The sequence below is a fragment of the Hyperolius riggenbachi genome, chromosome 6, assembly GCF_040937935.1.
Source record: "Hyperolius riggenbachi isolate aHypRig1 chromosome 6, aHypRig1.pri, whole genome shotgun sequence".
Lineage (NCBI taxonomy): Eukaryota > Metazoa > Chordata > Amphibia > Anura > Hyperoliidae > Hyperolius > Hyperolius riggenbachi.
The window spans coordinates 353,062,456-353,084,382 of record NC_090651.1 but is presented as its reverse complement, the minus strand read 5'-3'; the positions used below and the strand labels follow the sequence as shown (position 1 = coordinate 353,084,382).

Here is a 21,927-nt window from a genome sequence, read left to right as displayed (position 1 = left end):
CTGCCTGCACAGCACTACACACAGTTAAATAATCACTAGACTCCCACACTCCCACTACACTACACTGACTACAACTAACTACAGCAATCACTCACTGACTAGCTAACTGTGTACAGTCAGGGGCGTAGCAATAGGGGGTGCAGAGGTAGCGACCGCATCGGGGCCCTTGGGCCAGAGGGGCCCCGAAGGGTCCACCCTCTATCACAGTATTAGCTCTCTATTGGTCCTGTGCTGGTAATAATAACTTCTATAGATGCTTTGAATAGTAGTAATCCTTAACAAGCTGTTCCCCATCCCCTTCTTGCACCTCTGACACTGGGGTTGTCCTTGGCAGGTTTTGGTGTGCCGTATCAATTGTTATGTATAGAGTGCTTGGGGGGGCCCCATGTAAAACTTGCACCGGGGTCCACAGCTCTTTAGCTACGCCACTGTGTACAGTATAAGAGCAGTGTTAGCAAAAAAAACGCTTTCTTTTTAACACAATAAATGCACTTGCTCAAACAACAATGGCCTGGAGATAATCCTCTCAGCACCACAGTCTAGCAATGACAGAGCTTTTCAGCATGGCCGCCGCTTTATATTCAGGAGGGGAGGGCATAGCTCCCCTCCTGTGATTGGTTGCTAGGGCCTGGCTGGGGCCCTCTGATTGGCCTGCAATGTGTCACTTCCGCATAATTTTACGCATTTCCGCTAACCACGACTTCAGCGCCGGGTTTCACGAGCGTGAATGCGGATTTCTGTCCGCATTCACGCGAAGCCGAAGCAGATTTTCGTGGTTGAAAATCTATTCACGGCTTAGCGTGTCCGAGGCGGAATGCGTCAAAATGGTTGTGAATCCACGCGTAAGCGTGATCACGACCTGATCAACTTTTCTAATTTACAATATTTTTGACAGTCTCAAAACTTTTGGCCAGGACTGTACTGTGCCTTTTGAGTTAACAACTAATTGCATGTTTTTTAAGTGAAAAAAATGTATTACAAAATTATTTTCAAAGACATTTCTCTAAAAAAAAGTCAAACTTTTCATCATTTTTGCGAAAATTAAAGCAGAAAAAAATAAATAAATCTGCACTTTCACTCATCACTGAAAACGAGGTAACACTTTGTATCTACAGAACCGACGCCACACAAAATACCGTACAAGACACGTCCTCATACCGAGCATCATATTGGAGAATTATGAGTCTACAAAACGCTACACACAGAGGAAACGTGGAATCAACAAGCCTTTACATATAATGCTAGCCACATACAGGGCAATCTGATAGGACAATCTCTGAACAATCTCACCAACACGTAAGTAAGTAGTATAAGTGAATTACGGAGATGAAAAACTATGATTTTTAGCTTTGAAAGTATGAATCCAATTTTATTACTTAAAAAGAAGCCAAGGTGAGAGACATGTGGAGGATGACATATTTATTTCCTTTTAAACAATGCAGATTGCCCGGCAGGCCTGCTGATCCTCCTCTGCCTCTAATACTTTGTCATAGACCCTGAACAAGCATGCAGACCAGATCCAGATGTTTATGACAAAAATCTGACAAGATTAGCTGCATGTTTGATTCAGGTGTCTGATTGCGTTGCAACTTTAAAGGGAACCAGAGACAAAATAAAGAAAAGATTTTATACATACCTGGGGCTTCCTCCAGCCTCATCCACTTGGATCGCTCCCACGCCGCCATCCACCGCTGCCCGCAGCTATGAAAACCGGCTCCGTCACTGACGTCATCGAAGCCAGCCTATGCAGGAGAAGTGCGCCCTCTACGTATCTCTGCAGCGGCTGCCAGAGATATACGCAAAGAGCGCACTTCTCCTACGCTAGACTGGCTCCGACTGACGGAAGAGCGGGGAGCCGGTTCTCGTAGTTGCGGGCAGCGGTGGACGGCGGCGTGGGAGCGATCCGTGCGTATGGGGGCTGGAGGAAGCCCCAGGTGTGTGTAAAATCTTTTCTTTATTTCGTCTCTGGTTCCCTTTAAAGTCGCATCACAACCCAACATCCCACTGTGAACCTGACCTTCAATAATGCACATTCCCTGGCTTTCCTGCTGATGATCCTCTGCCTCTAATACTTTCAGTCATAAACCCTGAACAAGCATGCAGCAGATCAGGTGTTTCTGTTAAAAATCTGAAAAGATTAGTTGCATTCTTATTATGCCTGGAACACACCTGACATTTCCTGTAAGATAGATGGGTCAAATTGATCATTTCTGGCAGGTCCGATCTCACTTCCAATAATTTTTCTGATTGATTTTGTAAGTGATCATAACACTTCTGTGGCCAATTTGAGAAGATTCAGGAGTCAGAGGATGGCAGGAAGGGAGCGAGAAGCCTGGAGGGGACTTGAGCCCCAGGTATGTAGAAAACTTTTCTTCCCTTCCATATCAGGTTCTCTTTAAAGAGACACTGAAGCGAAAAAAAATGATGCTATTATGATTTGTATGTGTACTACAGCTAAGCAATAAAACATTAAGATCAGATACATCAGTCTAATTGTTTCCAGTACAGGAAGAGTTAAGAAACTCCAGTTGTTATCTCTATGCAAAAAAGCCATTAAGCTCTACGACTTTCAAAGTCGTGGAGAGGGCTGTTTTCTGACTTTTATTATCTCAACTGTTATTGAACTATTTACTTTTTCTCTGCCAGAGGAGAGGTCATTAGTTCACAGACTGCTCTGAAAGAATAATTTTGAATGCTGAGTGTTGTGTAATCTGCACATATTATAGAATGATGCAATGTTAGAAATAACACTATATACCTGAAAAAAAAATATGGGAATATTTTCTTTGCTGCTAATCTTCTAGTAATTATTCATAGTACACAACCAATTCATTATATCATATATTTTTTTTCACTTCAGTGTCTCTTTAAATGTATTAGAGATTCAGCAGGACAGCCAGGCAATGTGTATTGTTTACAAGGAAATAAATATGGCAGTCTCCATATATCTATCGCTTCAGTTTTCCTCTAAATCACATTTTCCTAAAACCAGTGCAAAAAAAATGACTAAAAAAACCTCATGTAATCCTCACTTTCGGTGTCCCGAGTACTATAATCCAGATGAGATAATTATGCATTCAGATGACAGTTACCATACCATATTTCCCATAATGCAAGTTTTTTATTTTAACTTTCAAAAAAGTTTTATTATTAACTAAGCAAAAGGCTACAAAGTGACATATATGAAAGTCGGTATCTCATCAAAGTATAGACATGAGAAATAAAAGGAAAAAAATAGGATTGTCTATTGGAAATGAACAGGTACAAAACTTAATACCCAATGCCTGGTACGCACAATGAGATTTTCTGGCAGATTTACTGACATCAATTATTTCCAATAGGTCCGATTTGATTTCCAATTGATTTTTCTGGCCGATTTTCCATTCACTTCTATGGAAAATCGATCGGAAATCAGAGCGGACATGTTGGAAATAATCGATCTGGCAGTAAATCTGCCAGATAATCTCATTGTATGTACCAGACATAAGGATTACAGTATTTGACAAGAGCTACAGATTGCCCAGCAAGCTCATGGTGAACTAGAAATCCCAGGAGTGTGTAAAGGGTTGAAAAGGACCAAAAAGCCCTCTTACTAAATGTTATGCAAAACAGAAGTTTGCTTCTTAAAACAGAGTTGTTGAGTTACCCAGTAATGCTTACAGAGTACCCCGGTAGCTAGGGGCGCTTTCACACCAGAGCCCTTTTCCTGCGTTTTAACCCAAAGTCCAAACTTTGCATTAACCAAGGTAAAATGAAAGTCCATAGAGTTTTTATTTTACCCTTCACACCAAACGCTGCGTTTCGGTGCGTTGCGGTTCAACGCACCCGGGAGCGTTGAACCGTTGGGAGCCGGCGTTGTACCATCGGGTGAATAATAGCTACCGACGCTGATTGCGTCGCACCGCAGCATACTGACGACACGTCGCAGGCCATTCAACACGTGCAGGAGAATGGCTCCTGCACGCGTTGTCTAATGTGAAAGAGCCCTAAAAGTGACTCCAAAATATGGAGGTTGAAAGGGGCTCAAAGGGACCAAAAAAGCCCCCTTACTACATATACATTTTCCTTCTTAAAGGACATCCGAGGTGACAAGCATGTCCCTGACCAATTGCTGACGTATGCTCCTATTGTTTATTGCCTGATGAAGCGGGTACAAAGCCTGTGAAACGCGTTGCGAAATCCCCCTGGAGTATACCTAATAAATACTTTATTGAATAAATACAGCCTCTTAATAATAATAATAATACGAACATTTGTATAGCGCTTTTCTCCTGTCGGACTCAAAGCGCTCAAGAGCTGCAGCCACTGGGACGCGCTCAAGAGGCCACCCTGCATTGTTAGGGAGTCTTGCCTTAAACTCCTTACTGAATTTTGAGTACTTGACCTAGCCAGGATTCGAACCCTGGTCTCCCTCTTGGGTCTGCTTACAGGAGGTAAGTCCACCACTTCCTCCAAAGCTTATTTTAACATTTTTAATAATTTGATTTTATACTTTTGGCGCCTCTGGTCTATAATTGCTTGATCCGAGGTGACAAGTGACATTATGAGATAGACATGTGTATGTACAGTGCTAAGCACACAAATAACTATGTCGTGTTCCTTTTTTTCTTTTTCTGCCTGAAAGAGTTACAAATCAGGTATGCAAGTGGCAGTTTTTGTCCGGGTCGGACTATAGCGTAACCCCCACTAATAAGGAATTACAGCCATACAACACTTTCCTGCCAGAAAATACCTTCTGAGAGCAGGAATAAGGTAAAAAAGGGTCAATAATTCATAGATTTGAGCTCTGGCATACTTCAATAAATGTGCCATTGAGAAGAGGCCATGAAACAGTAAAAACTTCAAAAGTAGATTTAAACATAAAATAAAACTGTGGGATAGCTAAAAAAAAGTCATTTTAGGAGGAGGAGGATATATACAATTATTTAGCTCATTCATTTATTTTCACCTCGGATGTCCTTTAAATCATAATGTATTTGCAGTAAGCTTTATGATTTTAACACTAAACTTTCTGTTCTGGTTATTAGGCTGACAACATACATTAATACACAATAAACTCCCCCCCATTATATGAATGATTATCGGCCATGATTGGACTCACCTGTAGATATCGATGGCCACTTCGATGCCCACCACACACACCTCGTAGGTGGGATTGAGGTGGCTGATGTCGATCCATCTTTTGACAGACATGTCACACTCCGCAGGTGCTGAATGCTTTGTGACAATTGTCTCTCTGGGTCACTTTATAAGGTGAGGTCATCAGAGAGGTCATTAGTGTTTTGGAAGAGCCGGTGACACTGGCCCTGTGCTGAGATGTGTCACCCGGGGAGGGCAGGGCTTCTCCACAACTGTCTCATCCTCTGCTGGGGTGTGATGCTGAGGATCAGGATGTGGCTTCTGGCCAGACTTGTTCTCAGTGGAGGCGTGTGAGATCAGCTCCGAGCAGCTCGCTTCCCGAGATCAGACCACATACACTCGTCAGGCAGAGAGCCAAACGCTTCATGCGTGTCAAAGACGCCTCACTTCATGTGTGCCAAACACGCCTCACTACATGTGTGTAACACGCCTCACTGCATGTGTGCCAAACACCCCTCACTTCATGTGTGCCAAACACGCCTCACTGCATGTGTGTAACACGCCTCACTTCATGTGTGCCAAACACGCCTCACTGCATGTGTGTAACACGCCTCACTTCATGTGTGCAAAACACGCCTCACTACATGTGTGCCAAACACCCCTCACTTCATGTGTGCAAAACACGCCTCACTTCATGTGTGCCAAACACCCCTCACTTCATGTGTGCCAAACACCCCTCACTTCATGTGTGCAAAACATGCTTCACTGCACGTGTGTAACACGCCTCACTTCATGTGTGCCAAACACCCCTCACTTCATGTGTGCCAAACACGCCTCACTGCATGTGTGTAACACCCCTCACTTCATGTGTGCCAAACACCCCTCACTTCATGTGTGCCAAACACCCCTCAGTTCATGTGTGCCAAACACCCCTCAGTTCATGTGTGCCAAACACCCCTCACTTCATGTGTGCCAAACACGCCTCACTTCATGTGTGCAAAACACCCCTCACTGCACGTGTGTAACACGCCTCACTTCACGTGTGCCAAACACCCCTCACTTCATGTGTGCCAAACACTCCTCACTTCATGTGTGCCAAACACCCCTCACTTCATGTGTGCCAAACACGCCTCACTTCATGTGTGCCAAACACCCCTCACTTCATGTGTGCCAAACATGCCTCACTTCATGTGTGCAAAACACGCCTCACTGCACGTGTGTAACATGCCTCACTTCATGTGTGCCAAACACCCCTCACTTCATGTGTGCCAAACACGCCTCACTTCATGTGTGCCAAACACCCCTCACTTCATGTGTGCCAAACACGCCTCACTGCATGTGTGTAACACGCCTCACTTCATGTGTGCCAAATATGCCTCACTTCTCAGTGGAGGCGTGTGAGATCAGCTCCGATCAGCTCGCTTCCCGAGATCAGACCACAGACACTCGTCAGGCAGAGGGCCAAACGCTTCATGCGTGTCAAAGACGCCTCTCTTCATGTGTGCCAAACACCCCTCACTTCATGTGTGCCAAACACGCCTCACTTCATGTGTGCCAAACACCCCTCACTTCATGTGTGCCAAACACGCCTCACTGCACGTGTGTAACACGCCTCACTTCATGTGTGCCAAACACCCCTCACTTCATGTCTGCCAAACACGCCTCACTGCATGTGTTTAACACGCCTCACTTCATGTGTGCCAAATATGCCTCACTTCTCAGTGGAGGCGTGTAAGATCAGCTCCGAGCAGCTCGCTTCCCGAGATCAGACCACAGACACTCGTCAGGCAGAGGGCCAAACGCTTCATGCGTGTCAAAGACGCCTCACTTCATGTGTGCCAAACACGCTTCACTACATGTGTGTAACACGCCTCACTGCATGTGTGCCAAACACCCCTCACTTCATGTGTGCCAAACACGCCTCACTGCACGTGTGTAACACGCCTCACTTCATGTGTGCAAAACACGCCTCACTACATGTGTGCCAAACACCCCTCACTTCATGTGAGTAAAACACACCTCACTGCATGTGTGTAACACCCCTCACTTCATGTGTGCCAAACACCCCTCACTTCATGTGTGCAAAACATGCCTCACTGCATGTGTGTAACACCCCTCACTTCATGTGTGCCAAACACCCCTCACTTCATGTGTGCCAAACACCCCTCACTTCATGTGTGCCAAACACCCCTCACTTCATGTGTGCCAAACACCCCTCACTTCATGTGTGCCAAACACCCCTCACTTCATGTGTGCCAAACACGCCTCACTTCATGTGTGCAAAACACGCCACACTGCACGTGTGTAACACGCCTCACTTCATGTGTGCCAAACACCCCTCACTTCATGTGTGCCAAACACGCCTCACTTCATGTGTGCCAAATATGCCTCACTTCATGTGTGCCAAACACCCCTCACTTCATGTGTGCCAAACACGCCTCACTTCATGTGTGCCAAACACCCCTCACTTCATGTGTGCCAAACACGCCTCACTGCACGTCTGTAACACGCCTCACTTCATGTGTGCCAAACACCCCTCACTTCGTGTGTGCCAAACACGCCTCACTTCATGTGTGCCAAACACCCCTCACTTCATGTGTGCCAAATATGCCTCACTTCATGTGTGCCAAACACGCCTCACTGCACGTGTGTAACACGCCTCACTTCATGTGTGCCAAACACCCCTCACTTCATGTGTGCCAAACACCCCTCACTTCATGTGTGTCAAACACGCCTCATTTTATGTGTGTAACACGCCTCACTGCACTTGTGTAACACACCCAGGCAAGTGCACAGGGGGGTGCTCTGGGTGCTCAGACCCCCCTTTTTAAAATCTTCAAAAAAAGGCCCCTCTCGCCACGCAAAATAAGCTCCGCCCTCGACCACGATAAGACCAGCCCACCCGCGGGAAGCTCCGCTCCCACCTGGGACACTTTCAAGTAAAGAGGCCCAGACAGGAATCCTAGTGTGGCATACTGACCTCTCCCTCCATCTAGGACCTATACTGACCTCTACCTCCCCCAGCACCCATAGTGACCTCTCCCTCCACCTAGTACCCAGTGACCACTCCCTCCCCTAGCACTCACAGTGACCTCTCCCTCCACCTAGGAGGACCCATACTGACCTCTCCCTCCCCAGTACCCACAGTGACATCTCCCTTCACCTTATGTTATTTAAGAGAATACGCTGCCTAATCATGTTGTTGGGAGGTGCATGCCGTCTAACAATGATCTAAGATTCTAGAAGTAGTAATTGTGGAAAACAGAACATACAGGACCATGTGCAATTCACTTTTTCTCCTGAGTTTTCTATTAACTTAAATATTTACATCTTGTCATAAAATGCCTTTCAAGCTACCAGTAAGGAAGAAAATACTCACAATATTTCTGATAGTACTTTTTTCAACAACTTTTACACAGTTTTTCAATTATAAAATGCTGAAACGTTAGTTTAAAGGACAACTAAAGTATGAGAGATATGGAGGCTGCCATGTTTATTTCCTTTTAAGCAATACCAGTTACCTGGCAGTCCTGCTGATCCTCTGCCTAATCATTTTAGCCAAAGACCCTGAACAAGCATGCAGCAGATCAGGTGTCGCTGACATTATCGTCAGATCTGACAAGATAAGCCGCATGCTTGTTTCTGGTGTTATTCAGACGCTACTGCAGCCAAATAGGTCAGCAGGACAGCCAGCCAACTGGTATTATTTATAGGGAAATAAATATGGCAGTCTACATAATCTTCTCATTTCAGTTGTCCTTTAAAGAGAAGATGAAAATGATCTCCTAGGAGATCACTCAGGTGAAAAAGTGAATTGCATATAGGCCACAGTATCTGTTTTATGACGTTGCATTTTGCTGACTGTTTGTATGATAGTTAGGACCTGGGAGGGAGGCTTTTGCTAGGTGGTGGTGGGGGCGGGGGGTTAGGGGGTGCCACTGATTTCTAGTTACAACACTGCCGGGGCCGGGCCGAGGCAGAGGCGAGAGAGGCTCCAGCCTCAGGGCGCAGTGTTGGAGGTGGAGCACAAATCACTCAGCCATCATTCCGCTATTGTGTTTGAAGCAAAGAGAAATAAGAAAAGAGGATATATAGCAGTGACTGCAAGCCAGATAACTAGAGATTAAGGTGTTGTGGGCCCTGGGGCGCCTCTTAGTCTAATAGCAATCAGTGGGTGAGGGCTGGGGTGGGAGGGATGGGGGGGCGCACTTTGGTGTCTCAGCCTTGGGTGCTGGAGGACCCTGTCCCGGCTCGGAACACTGCTAGGTGCACATTTATTATCTGACCACTCCTGCAAACTATCATGACCACAACTACATTTTACCACGTCGCACACTGTCAAGTTGTGCCCCAGTTCTGGTGTCTACAGACTGAGCAGCCTATCTCATGTAGGCTATGGGACATTTAGCTCCAGATTCAGCTCACTTCTCCGCTTACGTTTTCTCCCAGGAGATAACTTCTCTGCAGTTGAAAAAGTACCAAAAAGTTACTAAAAAAGTACTGTCAAAATTATTTCAAAAGCCTCTTGCACACTTCCAATTTTGATTGGGCAATTTTGCCACCTCTATATAGTATTGCAGCTTACCTACACAATCTGCTTACATTGTTCAAGCTCTGATGGTCCTCATACTGCAAGGACGTTAGCCAGTCATTGGACAATCAAAATTGGATGCGTGTGTTAAAGGGGCACTATGGCGAAAAATTGTAAAATTTAAAATACTGTATGTGCAAACAAATACAAATAAGTACATTTTTTTTCCAGAGTAAAATCAGCCATAAATTACTTTTCTCCTATGTTGCTGTCACTTACAGTAGGTAGTAGAAATCTGACAGAAGTGACAGGTTTTGGACTAGTCCATCTCTTCATGGGGGGATTCTCAGGGATTTATTTATTTTCGAAAGCACTTAATGAATGGCAGTTGCTCTGTCCAACTGCCAAAAAAGTGTCGCGAATAGGGAAGCCGGCTAGCATCGTTGTTTAAATCCTTTTTAGGGAATATCTTTATAAAGAATAAAAGCTGAGAATCCCCTCTGAAGAGATGGACTAGTCCAAAACTAGAGATGGCCCGAACGGTTCGACCGTGAACTTATTTGCGTGAACTTCAGTGGTTCGCGTTTTGCGGTGCACCGCGAACTATATGCCAGTTCGACCCGCCCCCTATACTACATCATTAGGGTCAACTTTGACCCTCTACATCAGTCAGCAGACACAGGGGCTCACATGCAACTTACCTTTTCGCCTCATTTTGAGTTGAAATTTTTGCACCTGTCAATAAAATGCTTGTTCAGCCACCAGGAAGCAAGCAAATACACGGAGTACTTTTTCACCTACTTTTAATATTTTTTTTAATTGCAGAGCGCTGAAAAGTTATTTTAAACAGAAGATTTAAAATTATCTCCTAGGAGAAAACTTAGGTGAAAAAGTGAATTGCATATGGGCCAGGGTAGCCAATCAGGCTACAATCCCTCCTGGAGCCCCCCCCCCCCCCCCCCTTATAAAACGCAGGCAGCATCAGCCATTTCACTCACTCGTGTGGCTGCAGTAATTAGAGAAGGGAGAGAACCTGGCTGCTGACATAGGGAAAGCTTAGTTAGGCTTGTTAGCTTGCTCTTTCTTGCTGATCTTATTGCTAAACAGCACTTCTCATCCTCAACAGCTCTTTTGAGAGCTAATGTTGTTCTTGTGATCTATTTTTGTGTGTGTGTCCCACAGACACTTGTGTTGCATATACAGCCCTGTCAGTCAGTCGCAGCTGCTGGTGGAACTTTGGCCCCTTGGTATTTCCTACTGTTCCACTGCCAGGCCCAGCACATTCAGTGACTACCTGTGTGTGTGACAGCTGCACATTTGTAATACCAATCACTGCATACCCACCTATAGTATACGAGAACAGAGGCGCCAACAGGATAAAAACACTGTTTAAAAAACTATAAAATTGCTTAGGAGGCACCACTGCCTCCTAAGCAATTTTATAGTTTTTTAAACAGTGTTTTTATCCTGTTGGCACCTCTGTTCTCATATACTATACGTCTAACATCCACCCTTGGTGGAGGAGCATACCCCATCTTCTTCATATCTACAGAGAGCGACTTCTTAATCCTGAGTGGGGACAGGCTAATCTCCTCACCTGCCTATACAGTGGTTGCCTGGAGGTAACCCTGGTTTGTGAGTATTTCATTTATACTCGTTTCAATTACCCCTTTTTGCCTGTACATACTACACCATATTGGGCTCTTGGTTCTTCTTTCTTTTTCATAACTGCATACCCACCTGTTCAGTGCACCTACCTATCTATGTGTGCGCACGCAGTGTTATATACCAGTCACTGCACCTGTTGACGGTACCTGTGTGTGTGAGACAGCTGCACATTTGTAATACCATTCACTGCATACCCACCTGTTCAGTGCACCTACCTACCTACGTGCCCGCAAGAAGTGTTATATACCAGTCACTGGACCTGTGCACGGTACCTGGGTGTGTGACAGCTGCAGATTTGTAATACTAGTCATTGCATAATTGTTCACAGTACCCGTGTGACCGCACGCTGTGTACTATACCAGTCCGTGCATACCTGTTAACTGCACCTGTGTGACAGCTGCACATTGTATTGTAATACCAGTCACTGCATACCTTTCACTGCACCTGTGTGACTGCACATTGTATTAGTCAAGTCAGTGCATACCTTTCACTTCACCCCCCCCCCCCCCCCTCCGATATGGACAAAACAATAGGCAGAGCCAGAGGCAGGCCACCTGGCAGGTCTGTTCGAGGTCGTGCTGACGTGATTTCGTTCAGCCCTGGCCCAAAGTATAGTGCCCAGAAGAAGGCACGTCCCATCAACTCCCAAGTTTGTCAGGACGTGGTTGACTATTTAACACAGAACCCCTCATCTTCCGCAGCCAGCAGCGCTACTACAAGCACCACATCTGCTGCATTTGACACTTCGCAGGAGTTATTTGGTGGGGAATTAACTGATTCACAGACATTATTGTTACAACAAGATGAAGGCGCTAAGCAAGTTACACCACCTCATATGTCTGAGTTAGGTGACACTATCGACGTAATGTGTGAAGAGGAGAATGATGAAGTACCTGCTGTTGGTGCCGTTTATGAGGTGTCTGAGGCAAACGAAGCTGGGGAGGATGAATATGATGATTATGATGATACGGATGCCACATGGGATCCTAAGAGACAAGAAGACCAAGGGGACAGTTCAGAGTGGGAGTCAGAGAGGAGTAGGAGGAGACGAGCTGCTGAAAGAAGCAGGGGGAGCATCTCTTCAGAAACAGCTGGTGGCAGTGTCCGGTGCCATGTATCGCTACCTATGGACAGCCAGCCAACCTGCCCTTCAACGTCAGCTGCTGATGCCACCATAGTGCCCACACCCCAGGGGGGCTCAGCGGTTTGGACATTTTTTTGTGTGTCTGCCTTAGATCAGAGCAATACCATCTGTTCTCTCTGCCGCCAAAAATTGAGCCATGGAAAGGCCAACACCCACGTAGGGACAACTGCCTTTCGAAGGCATATGGAGAAAAGGCACAAACTGCAATGGGAAGAGCACCAGAGGAAAAGCAGCACACAAAAGCAAAGCCACCCTCTTTCTCCTCTTCCTCCTTCAGGTGCATCATCTCCAGCCGCTGTCTCCTTTGCACCTTCACAATCACAGCCACCTTCCTCAACTCCGCCACTCACCTTGAGCGGTTCCTGCTCCTCTGCACACAGCAGCAGCCAGGTGTCCATGAGGAAAATCTTTGAGCGGAAGAAGCCAATGTCTTTCAGTCACCCCTTGCCCGGCGTCTGACAGCTGGCTTGGTGGAACTGTTAGCACGCCAGCTGTTACCATACAAGCTGGTGGACTCTGAGGCCTTCCGAAAATTTGTGGCCATTGGGAAACCGCAGTGGAAGATACCAGGCCGCAATTATTTCTCAAAAAAGGCGATACCCAAACTGTACCATGAAGTTGAGAGGCAAGTGGTGTCATCTCTAGCACACAGCGTTGGGTCAAGGGTCCATCTGACCACGGATGCCTGGTCTGCCAAGCACGGTCAGGGCAGGTACATTACTTACACAGCCCATTGGGTCAACCTGGTGACCGCTGGCAAGCAGGGAGTACGTGGCTGTGCAGCGGACCTACTTGTGACACCTCCACGGCTTGCAGGCAGACCTCCTGCCACCTCCTCTCCTCCTGCTACATCCTCTTCGCTGTCGTCATCCTCCTCCTCCTTGGCTGAGTGGCAGTTCAACTCTACTGGTGCTGCCATCTCCTCACCAGCTACACAGCCACAGCTCCCCAGGGCCTATGCTGCATGCCAGGTACAACGGTGTCACCCCATCTTAGACATGTCTTGCCTCAAAGCGGAGAGTCACACTGGAGCAGCTCTCCTGGCTGCTCTTAACACACAAGTGGATCAGTGGCTGACCCCGCACTACCTGGAGATCGGCAACGTGGTTTGTAACAACGGCAGCAATCTCATTTTGGCTTTGAATTTGGGAAAGTTGACACGTACCCTGCATAGCACATGTGCTGAATCAAATAAATCAGAGATTTGTGTCCAAGTACCCAGGCTTACAGGATGTCCTGAAGCAGTCCAGGAAGGTGTGTGGGCATTTCAGGTGGCCTTACACGGCCATGGCACACTTTGCCGATATTCAGCGGAGAAACAAATTTCCGGTGAGACGCTGGATTTGTGATAGCCCGACTCTCTGGAATTCAACTCTCCTGATGTTCAACCGCCTGCTACAACAGGAGAAAGCCGTCAAACAGTATCTCTACAACTATAGTCAAAGGACACGCTCTGGGGAGATGGGGATGTTCTGGCCGAAGTACTGGACACTCATGTGAAATGCCTGTAGGCTCATGCGGCCATTTGAAGAGGTGACAAACCTGGTGAGTCGCAGTGAAGGCGCCATCAGCGACTTGATCCCATGTGCTTTCTTCCTGGATCGTGCTGTCCGTAGAGTGGTGGATCAAGCTGTGGAGGAGCGTGAACAGGAACAGGAACAGGAGGAAGAGTTGTGGGATCAATTCTCAGCAGAAGCAGATGATTCCTCAACACCTGCGCAGCACAGAGGGGGAAAGAGGAGGAGGAAGAGTCGTGTGGGGAAGAGGAGTCAGATGATGTGGAAGGTGGGTTTTTTTTTTTTTGGGAGGAGGCGGGGGAAGAACAACCACAGCAGGTGTCGCAGGGGGCTTGTGCTGCTCAACTTTCCCGTAGTATTGTTCGTGGCTGGGTGGAGGAGAAGAACTTAGCTGACATCACTGAGGAAGAGCAAGAGGAGATGGATAGTATGTCTGCATCCAATTTTGTGCAGCAGGCATCTTTCATGCTGTCCAGCCTGTTGAGGGACCCCAGTATAAACAAACTCAAGGGGAATGAGCTGTACTGGGTGGTCACGCTACTAGACCCTCGGTATAGGCACAAAGTGCCGGAGATGTTTCCAAATCACCAGAACTTGGCAGAAAGGATGCAGCACATGCAGAACAAGCTGGCAACTATGCTTTACAGTGCATTTAAGGGTGATGCCACAGCACAACGGAATAAAGGTGCCACTGCCAGTAATCCTCCTCCTCCTATGTCCACGCAGGCAAGGACAGGACGCTCTAGCGATCTCATGGTGATGTCGGAAATGCGCACATTCTTTAGTCCAACGTCTCGCCTTAGCCCTTCCAGATCCACCCTGCACCAACGCCTTGACTGGCAGGTAGCCGACTACCTGGCCTTAACTGTGGATGTAGACACTTCGAGCAGCGATGAACCCTTGGACTACTGGGTGCGCAGGCTTGACCTGTGGCCAGAGCTGTCCCAATTTGCCATCCAACTTCTCTCTTGCCCTGCCTCAAGCACCCTGTCAGAAAGGACCTTCAGCGCAGCTGGAGGCATTGTCACTGAGAAGAGAAGTCGCCTAGGTCACAAAAGTGTTCAGTACCTCACCTTTATCAAAATGAATGAGGCATGGATCCCGGAGGGCTACTGCCCACCCGAAGACTAAGTCAGTCCCCACACACAGCATCTCTGCCTGCAGGCCGCTTGACTGCCTTCTCCGCTAGAGTTGGGCCAAACGGTTTGCCTGCGAACGGTTCCATGCAAACGTCAGTGGTTCACGTTCACGTCCCGTAGGCGAAGTTTTGCGGAAGTTCGGTTCGCCCCATAATGCACCATGAGAGTCAACTTTGACCCTCTACATCACAGTCAGCAGGCCCAGTGTAGCCAATTAGGCTACACTAGCCCCTGGAGCCACTCCCCCCCTAATAAAAGGCAGGCAGCGGCGGCCATTAAGCTCACTCGTGTGCCTTCGTTAGTGAGAGTAGGGCGAGCTGCTGCAGACTGTCTCTCATAGGGAAAGATTAGTTAGGCTTAGCTTGTTCCTGGCTGCATACCTGTTCTGTGAACCCACCACTGCATACCTGTACTGTGAACCCACCACTGCATACCTGTTCAGTGAACCAACCACTAAATACCTGGTCTGTGAACCCACCACTGCATACCTGTACTGTGAACCCACCACTGCATACCTGTTCAGTGAACCCACCACTGCATACCTGTTCAGTGAACCCACCACTGCATACCTGTTCAGTGAACCCACCACTGCATACCTGTTCAGTGAACCCGCCACTGCATACCTGTTCAGTGAACCCGCCACTGCATACCTGTTCTGTGAACCCACCACTGCATACCTGTTCAGTGAACCCACCACTGCATACCTGTTCAGTGAACCCACCACTGCATACCTGTTCAGTGAACCCACCACTGCATACCTGTTCAGTGAACCCACCACTGCATACCTGTTCAGTGAACCCACCACTGCATACCTGTACTGTTCAGTGAACCCGCCACTGCATACCTGTTCTGTTCAGTGAACCCGCCACTGTATACCTGTTCTGTTCAGTGAACCTGCCACTGTATACCTGTTCTGTTCAGTGAACCCGCCACTGTATACCTGTTCAGTGAACCTACCACTGCATACCTGTTCTGTTCAGTGAACCCGCCATTGTATACCTGTTCAGTGAACCTGCCACTGCATACCTGTTCAGTGAACCCACCACTGCATACCTGTTCAGTGAACCCACCACTGCATACCTGTTCAGTGAACCTGCCACTGCATACCTGTTCTGTTCAGTGAACCTGCCACTGTATACCTGTTCTGTTCAGTGAACCCGCCACTGCATACCTGTTCTGTTCAGTGAACCCGCCACTGTATTCCTGTTCAGTGAACCCGCCACTGCATACCTGTTGTGTTCAGTGAACCCGCCACTGTATACTGGTTCTGTTCAGTGAACCTGCCACTGTATACCTGTTCTGTTCAGTGAACCCGCCACTGTATACCTGTTCTGTGAACCTGCCACTGCATACCTGTTCTGTGAACCCACCACTACATACCTGTTCTGTTCAGTGAACCCGCCACTGCATACCTGTTCTGTTCAGTGAACCTGCCACTGTATACCTGTTCTGTTCAGTGAACCCGCCACTGTATACCTGTTCAGTTAACCCGCCACTGCATACCTGTTGTGTTCAGTGAACCCGCCACTGTATACCTGTTCTGTTCAGTGAACCTCCCAGTCCCTCCACACAGCATGTCTGCCTGCAGTCCGCTTGACTACCTTCTCCGCCACCACCAACAGGGTCCGGGACTCCAGGCGGATTGCTGAATTTTTTAGGCCGCTGCTAGCAGCGGCCGCTGTAATAATTTTTCTGGTGCGTGTACATGACTGCCTAATTTTTCTGGCTGCACTGCGGGCAGCTGCAACAACAAAAGAAAAGGCATGTTCATGCGCCCATTCCCCTTCGTGATCATTACCTTGCCGTGGTGAAGGGGCTTGCGTATCACAATGAAGCAATGACCGGCGCCTAGATGAGTGTCTCGGGGGGCACACCCACGATAATAAGTTCGTTGCCTCATTGTGGTCAGACCAAATTTGATCAGCTGGACAGTCACTGTTCTGTCATTCACCTACATCAGCCAGGCGACTATATGGGCTGTAAAGCCACCAAAACCTGCACTCTCGCCATGGTGCGCACCAGTCCATCACGGCCGTCACTACACAAACAGCTGTTTGCGGTGCGTTACACGGTGAGTTTGGTGTGTCAGTGTGAAGCAGTACCTTAATTACACTACCTGATTGATGTATACACATGCAAGATGTTTTAAAGCACTTTAGACCTGTCATTTAGCATTCAATGTGATTTCTGCCCTTAAAACGCTGCTTTGCGTCAAATCCAGATTTTTCCCGGGGACTTTTGGCATGTATCCCACTCCTCCACCTGGGGGTCCAGGTGTTAGACCCCTTGAAACATCTTTTCCATCACTTTTGTGGCCGGCATAATTTTTTTTTTTCAAAGTTTGCATCCCCATTGAAGTCTATTGCGGTTCGCGAACTTTTACGCGAACCGAACCTTCCGCGGAAGTTCGCGAACACGGTTCGCGAACCGAAAATCGGAGGTTCGCCCCACTCTATTCTCCGCCACCAGCAACAGGGTCCAGGACTCCAGGCGGATTCCTGAATTTTTAAGGCCGCTGCTAGCAGCAGCCGCTATAATAATTTTTCTGGTGCATGTACATGCCTGCCTAATTTTTGTGGCTGCACTGCAGCTGCAACAACAAAACAAAAGGCATGTACATGTGTCAATTCCCCTTCGTGATCGTTACCTTGCTGTGGTGAAGGGGCTTGTGTATCACAATGAAGCAATGACCGCCGCCTATATGAGTGTCGCGGGGGGGCTCACCCAAGATAATAAGGTCGTTGCTTCATTGTGGACAGACCAAATTTGATCAGCTGCACAGTCACTGTTCTATCATTCAGCTACATCAGCCGGGCAACCATATGGGCTGGAAAGCCGCCATCACCTGCACTCTCGCCATGGTGCACACCAGTCCAGCACGGCCGTCACTACATAAACAGCTGTTTGTGGTGCGTTACACAGTGAGTTTGGTGTGTCAGTGTGAAGCAGTACTCTAATTACACTACCTGATTGATGTATACACATGCAAGATGTTTTAAAGCACATTAGTCCTCCAATTTAGCATGCAATGTGATTTCTGCCCTTAAAACGCTGCTGTGCGTCAAATCCAGATTTTTCCCCGGGACTTTTGGCGTGTATCCCACCCCGCCATGCAAAAACTCAGATGTTAGACCCCTTGAAACATCTTTTCCATCACTTTTTTGGCCAGCATAAATGTTTTTAATTTTCAAAGTTCGCCTCCCCATTGAAGTCTATTGCGGTTTGCGGAAGTTCGCGTGAACGAAAACTTTTTGCGGAGGTTCACGTTCGAGGTTCGCGAACCGAAAATCGGAGGTTCAAGCCATCTCTATCCAAAACCTGTCACTTCTGTCAGATTTCTACTACCTACTGTAAGTGACAGCAACATAGGAGAAAAGTAATTTATGGCTCATTTTACTCTGGAAAAAACGTACTTCTTATTTGTCTGTGTTTGCACATATTTTAAGTTTTACAATTTTTCGCTTAAGCCTGGTACGCACTTTCAATTTTGAAATTGTACCACCTCCATGTAGTATGAGGGCTTACCTATATAATCTTCTTATAGTATTCAATATCTGTTGACCCTCGCACTACATGGAGGTGGTAAAATTAGTCAGCGATTGGCCAATCATAATTGTAAGTGTGTACATGGCTTAAGTGTGTCACCCAGTACCTTATAATGCAGAAGACATCGCCGGCATGACTGAATATATAAAGATTTTTATTATCCGGCCATTTTAGACAGACTCAGCGACCTATTTGTGCACGTCAATAAGGTTGCTTAAAGCAATTAAATGTTAATTATTCTTATTATTAAGTGTTTATATAGCACTGACATCTTCTGCAGCACTTTACAGACCACAGAGTCATTGCACTGACTGCCCTCAGAAGAGCTCACAATCTAATCCTACCTACTATAGTCATGGTCTATTGTCCTGCCATATTATTACTATGTATTTATATACCACTGACATCTTCTGCAGCACTTTACAGAGTACAGTCATATCACTGACTTAGAGGGGCTCACAATCTAATCCCTACCATAGATTTATGTCTATAAACATGCATCTTATCAAAAATGGCCAGAAAATGTACTAATACACTATTTCCCCTGCATTATTTCTGGCTGGTGCAGATGCCATGGAATAGCCCCAGGGAGTAGTCGTGCAGCAGCTGAGAAGGAGCAGGTAGTTGCCTGTGAAGCCATGGCAGCTGTGGGAGGGGCCTGGGAGGGGCTCTGCATGTGTGGACAGTAATCACCTCTGTGATTCTGCACTGTATGTATGTCCCACATTCCACAGCCTACAATGTAAGATGGGTCAATTACCAATTACCTCATAGCAATGCGTCACATGGGCTTCCTCCACCAATTATAAAAATCATTTAAAAGCAATCATCATTTGACCTTACCTAAGACACGGTGACTCCATGTGACTCCAGCACTCTGAATAATATGAACCCCGTCACTCACCATACATTGTACTCGGACTGATTATCAAGGCCGGATTTCTACTCTTTGCTGCCCAAGTCCATTGTCACCAGCCACCCCCTTCAGTATAGGTAGCGAGATGACCCCTCCCCCTTCCCTTCAGTATAGGTAGCCAGCTTGCCTCCACACCGCACCAGCCATCAATGTCACTGACATCTCCGTTCTTCTCCAGTGCAGAAGCTCTGTCTCTATCAGCCACCATGGTCAGGCACCTGCACGATCTCACTGCTTGCAGATTATGCACCAGTTTAGCCTGCTGCCCACCCGCCCCTTGCTCCTGTGGTGCCCTAGGCCATGGCCTAGGTTGGCCTTGGCCTAAATCTGGCTCTGCTGATAATGCTGCGGTCATCCAGTTTTTAAAGCTTGAAGGTAAATCAGCCAGGGAATCCCGATCCATACATCACACAGAGGAAATCGGAACAGACTTAAGGTGGCCATTCATCTCTCGACTTGGCGGCAAATCAACCATCCCATTCAATAATTATTATCGAGTTGGATGAAAATCAGTGCTGCTAAGAGCATGCCTGATCGATGATGCAACCACTTTCGGGTCAAAATTGGTCACATGTATCGATTGGACATGCTGCTAGATGTCGGGCCGTCGTGGTGATCAGGTGCTCAGCGGTAACGGCATGCAATATCGGGACGAGCAAAAAATGAGATGAAACCCCCGGAGCTGTTCCCTAGTGTATAAATGTGTCCGCTGTGTGTGCATTCATACATTATCTGATCTGTGTCCCCCACCGTGCGATGTCCATCCATCTTCGGAATCCCCGACTCTTCCATTAGCGGTATACACCACGCCGGCGTGTAGCACATGGCGCAAGTGTGACATCACACAGGCCATGTGCTATACGCCGCCACTGTGTGGTGGGCAATATAGGACAGGTAATGTATAAATGCACACACAGGGGGCACATTTAAAAACTGGGAGGGGGGGGGGCAGTGGCGGACGCGGGAGACTTGGCCGATTCCCGAGAGATTTCATGCCGAAATAGATCGGGAATCAGCCTGCGGTGTATGGACAACCGACAGATTTCTCTCTAATCAGGTTTGATCAGAGAGAGATCTGTCTCTTGGTCAAATCTGTCCATTATCGCTAGGCGTATGGCTACCTTAAAATCCTTAAAGGGGAACTGAAGAGAGAGGTATATGGAGGCTGCCATGTTTATTTCCTTTTAAGCAATACCAGTTGCCTGGCAGCCCTGCTGATCCTCTGCCTCTAATACTATTAGCCATAGCCCCTGAACAAGCATGCAGCAGATCAGGTATTTCAGACTTTAAAGTCAGATCTGACAAGACTAGCTGCAGGCTTGTTTCTGGTGTTATTCAGATACTACTGCAGAGAAATAGACCAGCAGGGCTGCCAGGCAACTGGTATTGATTAAAAGGAAATAAATATGGCAGCCTACTTCAGTTTCCCTTAAACACACTAGCTGTCTATGCATAGCACAGTGGACTTAGATGAAATAACAAACACTGGACAATCTGGTTGCGTCACAAAAAAGTGTATTGCAGTTTTGTACAAACACACCTGAAAACCACCCCAGACTATCCTAATCTATTGCACTCGCCCGTATGGGTGAGTGAAATAGATTAGGATAGTCTGGGGTGGCTGGTGTGTTTGTACAAAATTGCAATACACTTGTTTGTGACGCAACCAGATTGTCCAGTGTTTGTTATTTTACCCTAAAATCCTGTCTGCTGGCTGTACGCTACTCAATCCACCCCCATCAGACTCGCAACCAATCAGGGGAGGACTGGGACCTTTCTGTCAGGAGGGAAAACACAGGGAGGGAAGTGAGCTGCTTTCTCACCACTAGGTGCCTGTAGGCTCGAGCCTCAGTGCCTATATGCTTTTTTAAAATTTATCTCCTCACTTTTGCCTGTCCACAACCTTGAGATCTTTTGACAGTGCCTTGGGACCTGAGCTGATTGTTTACTTTCAGTTGCAATGCCAAGCACTGGAATTCTACAGGGATAGCTGCTTTTGTGTTGAACTAATCTAAATGATTACAAATGATCACATGTATTTATAGGGGGGGTTGGTTGATAGGGGTCAAGGGGATGATCTCTTAAACATTTCACTGATTTACTTTTTTTCTGAACAGTTGCTGTTTTATCTTTCACTTTGTTATATGATGAATTGCTTTGAGTAAATGAGTAAATACCATCAGAAAGATCTTTTAGTATGTTGGCTGAATTATGTAGCAGATACCGCTATCTGCCAGAGCCTTATACATCAGCAATGTGGACAGATCATTCTCTGATCAAATCTGATGGGACAGATATCTGTTGCCTGCCAATACACCGCAGGCCGATTCCCAGTAGATGTCAGCATGAAATCTATCCGGGATCAGCCTAGCTACACTGCTTGCCTG

At 47.0% G+C, this 21,927-nt stretch overlaps 2 protein-coding genes across 2 annotated transcripts in view; one reads left to right on the top strand and one right to left on the bottom strand.

Annotated features, from left to right (window-relative positions):
- Nucleotides 1-5,341, bottom strand: part of LOC137521862 (protein-arginine deiminase type-1-like) — a 77,329-nt gene extending 71,988 nt beyond the window's left edge. Inside the window, exon 1 of the mRNA XM_068241688.1 lies at nt 5,102-5,341. Within this exon, the coding sequence (XP_068097789.1) occupies nt 5,102-5,193 (92 nt within the window). The 5' untranslated portion in view covers nt 5,194-5,341. The remainder of the gene's footprint in view (nt 1-5,101) is intronic.
- The window catches only part of LOC137521864 (chymotrypsin-like elastase family member 3B), a 119,956-nt gene that overhangs the window by 20,897 nt on the left and 77,132 nt on the right, over nt 1-21,927 (top strand). The gene's annotated exons all lie outside the window — the stretch shown is intronic.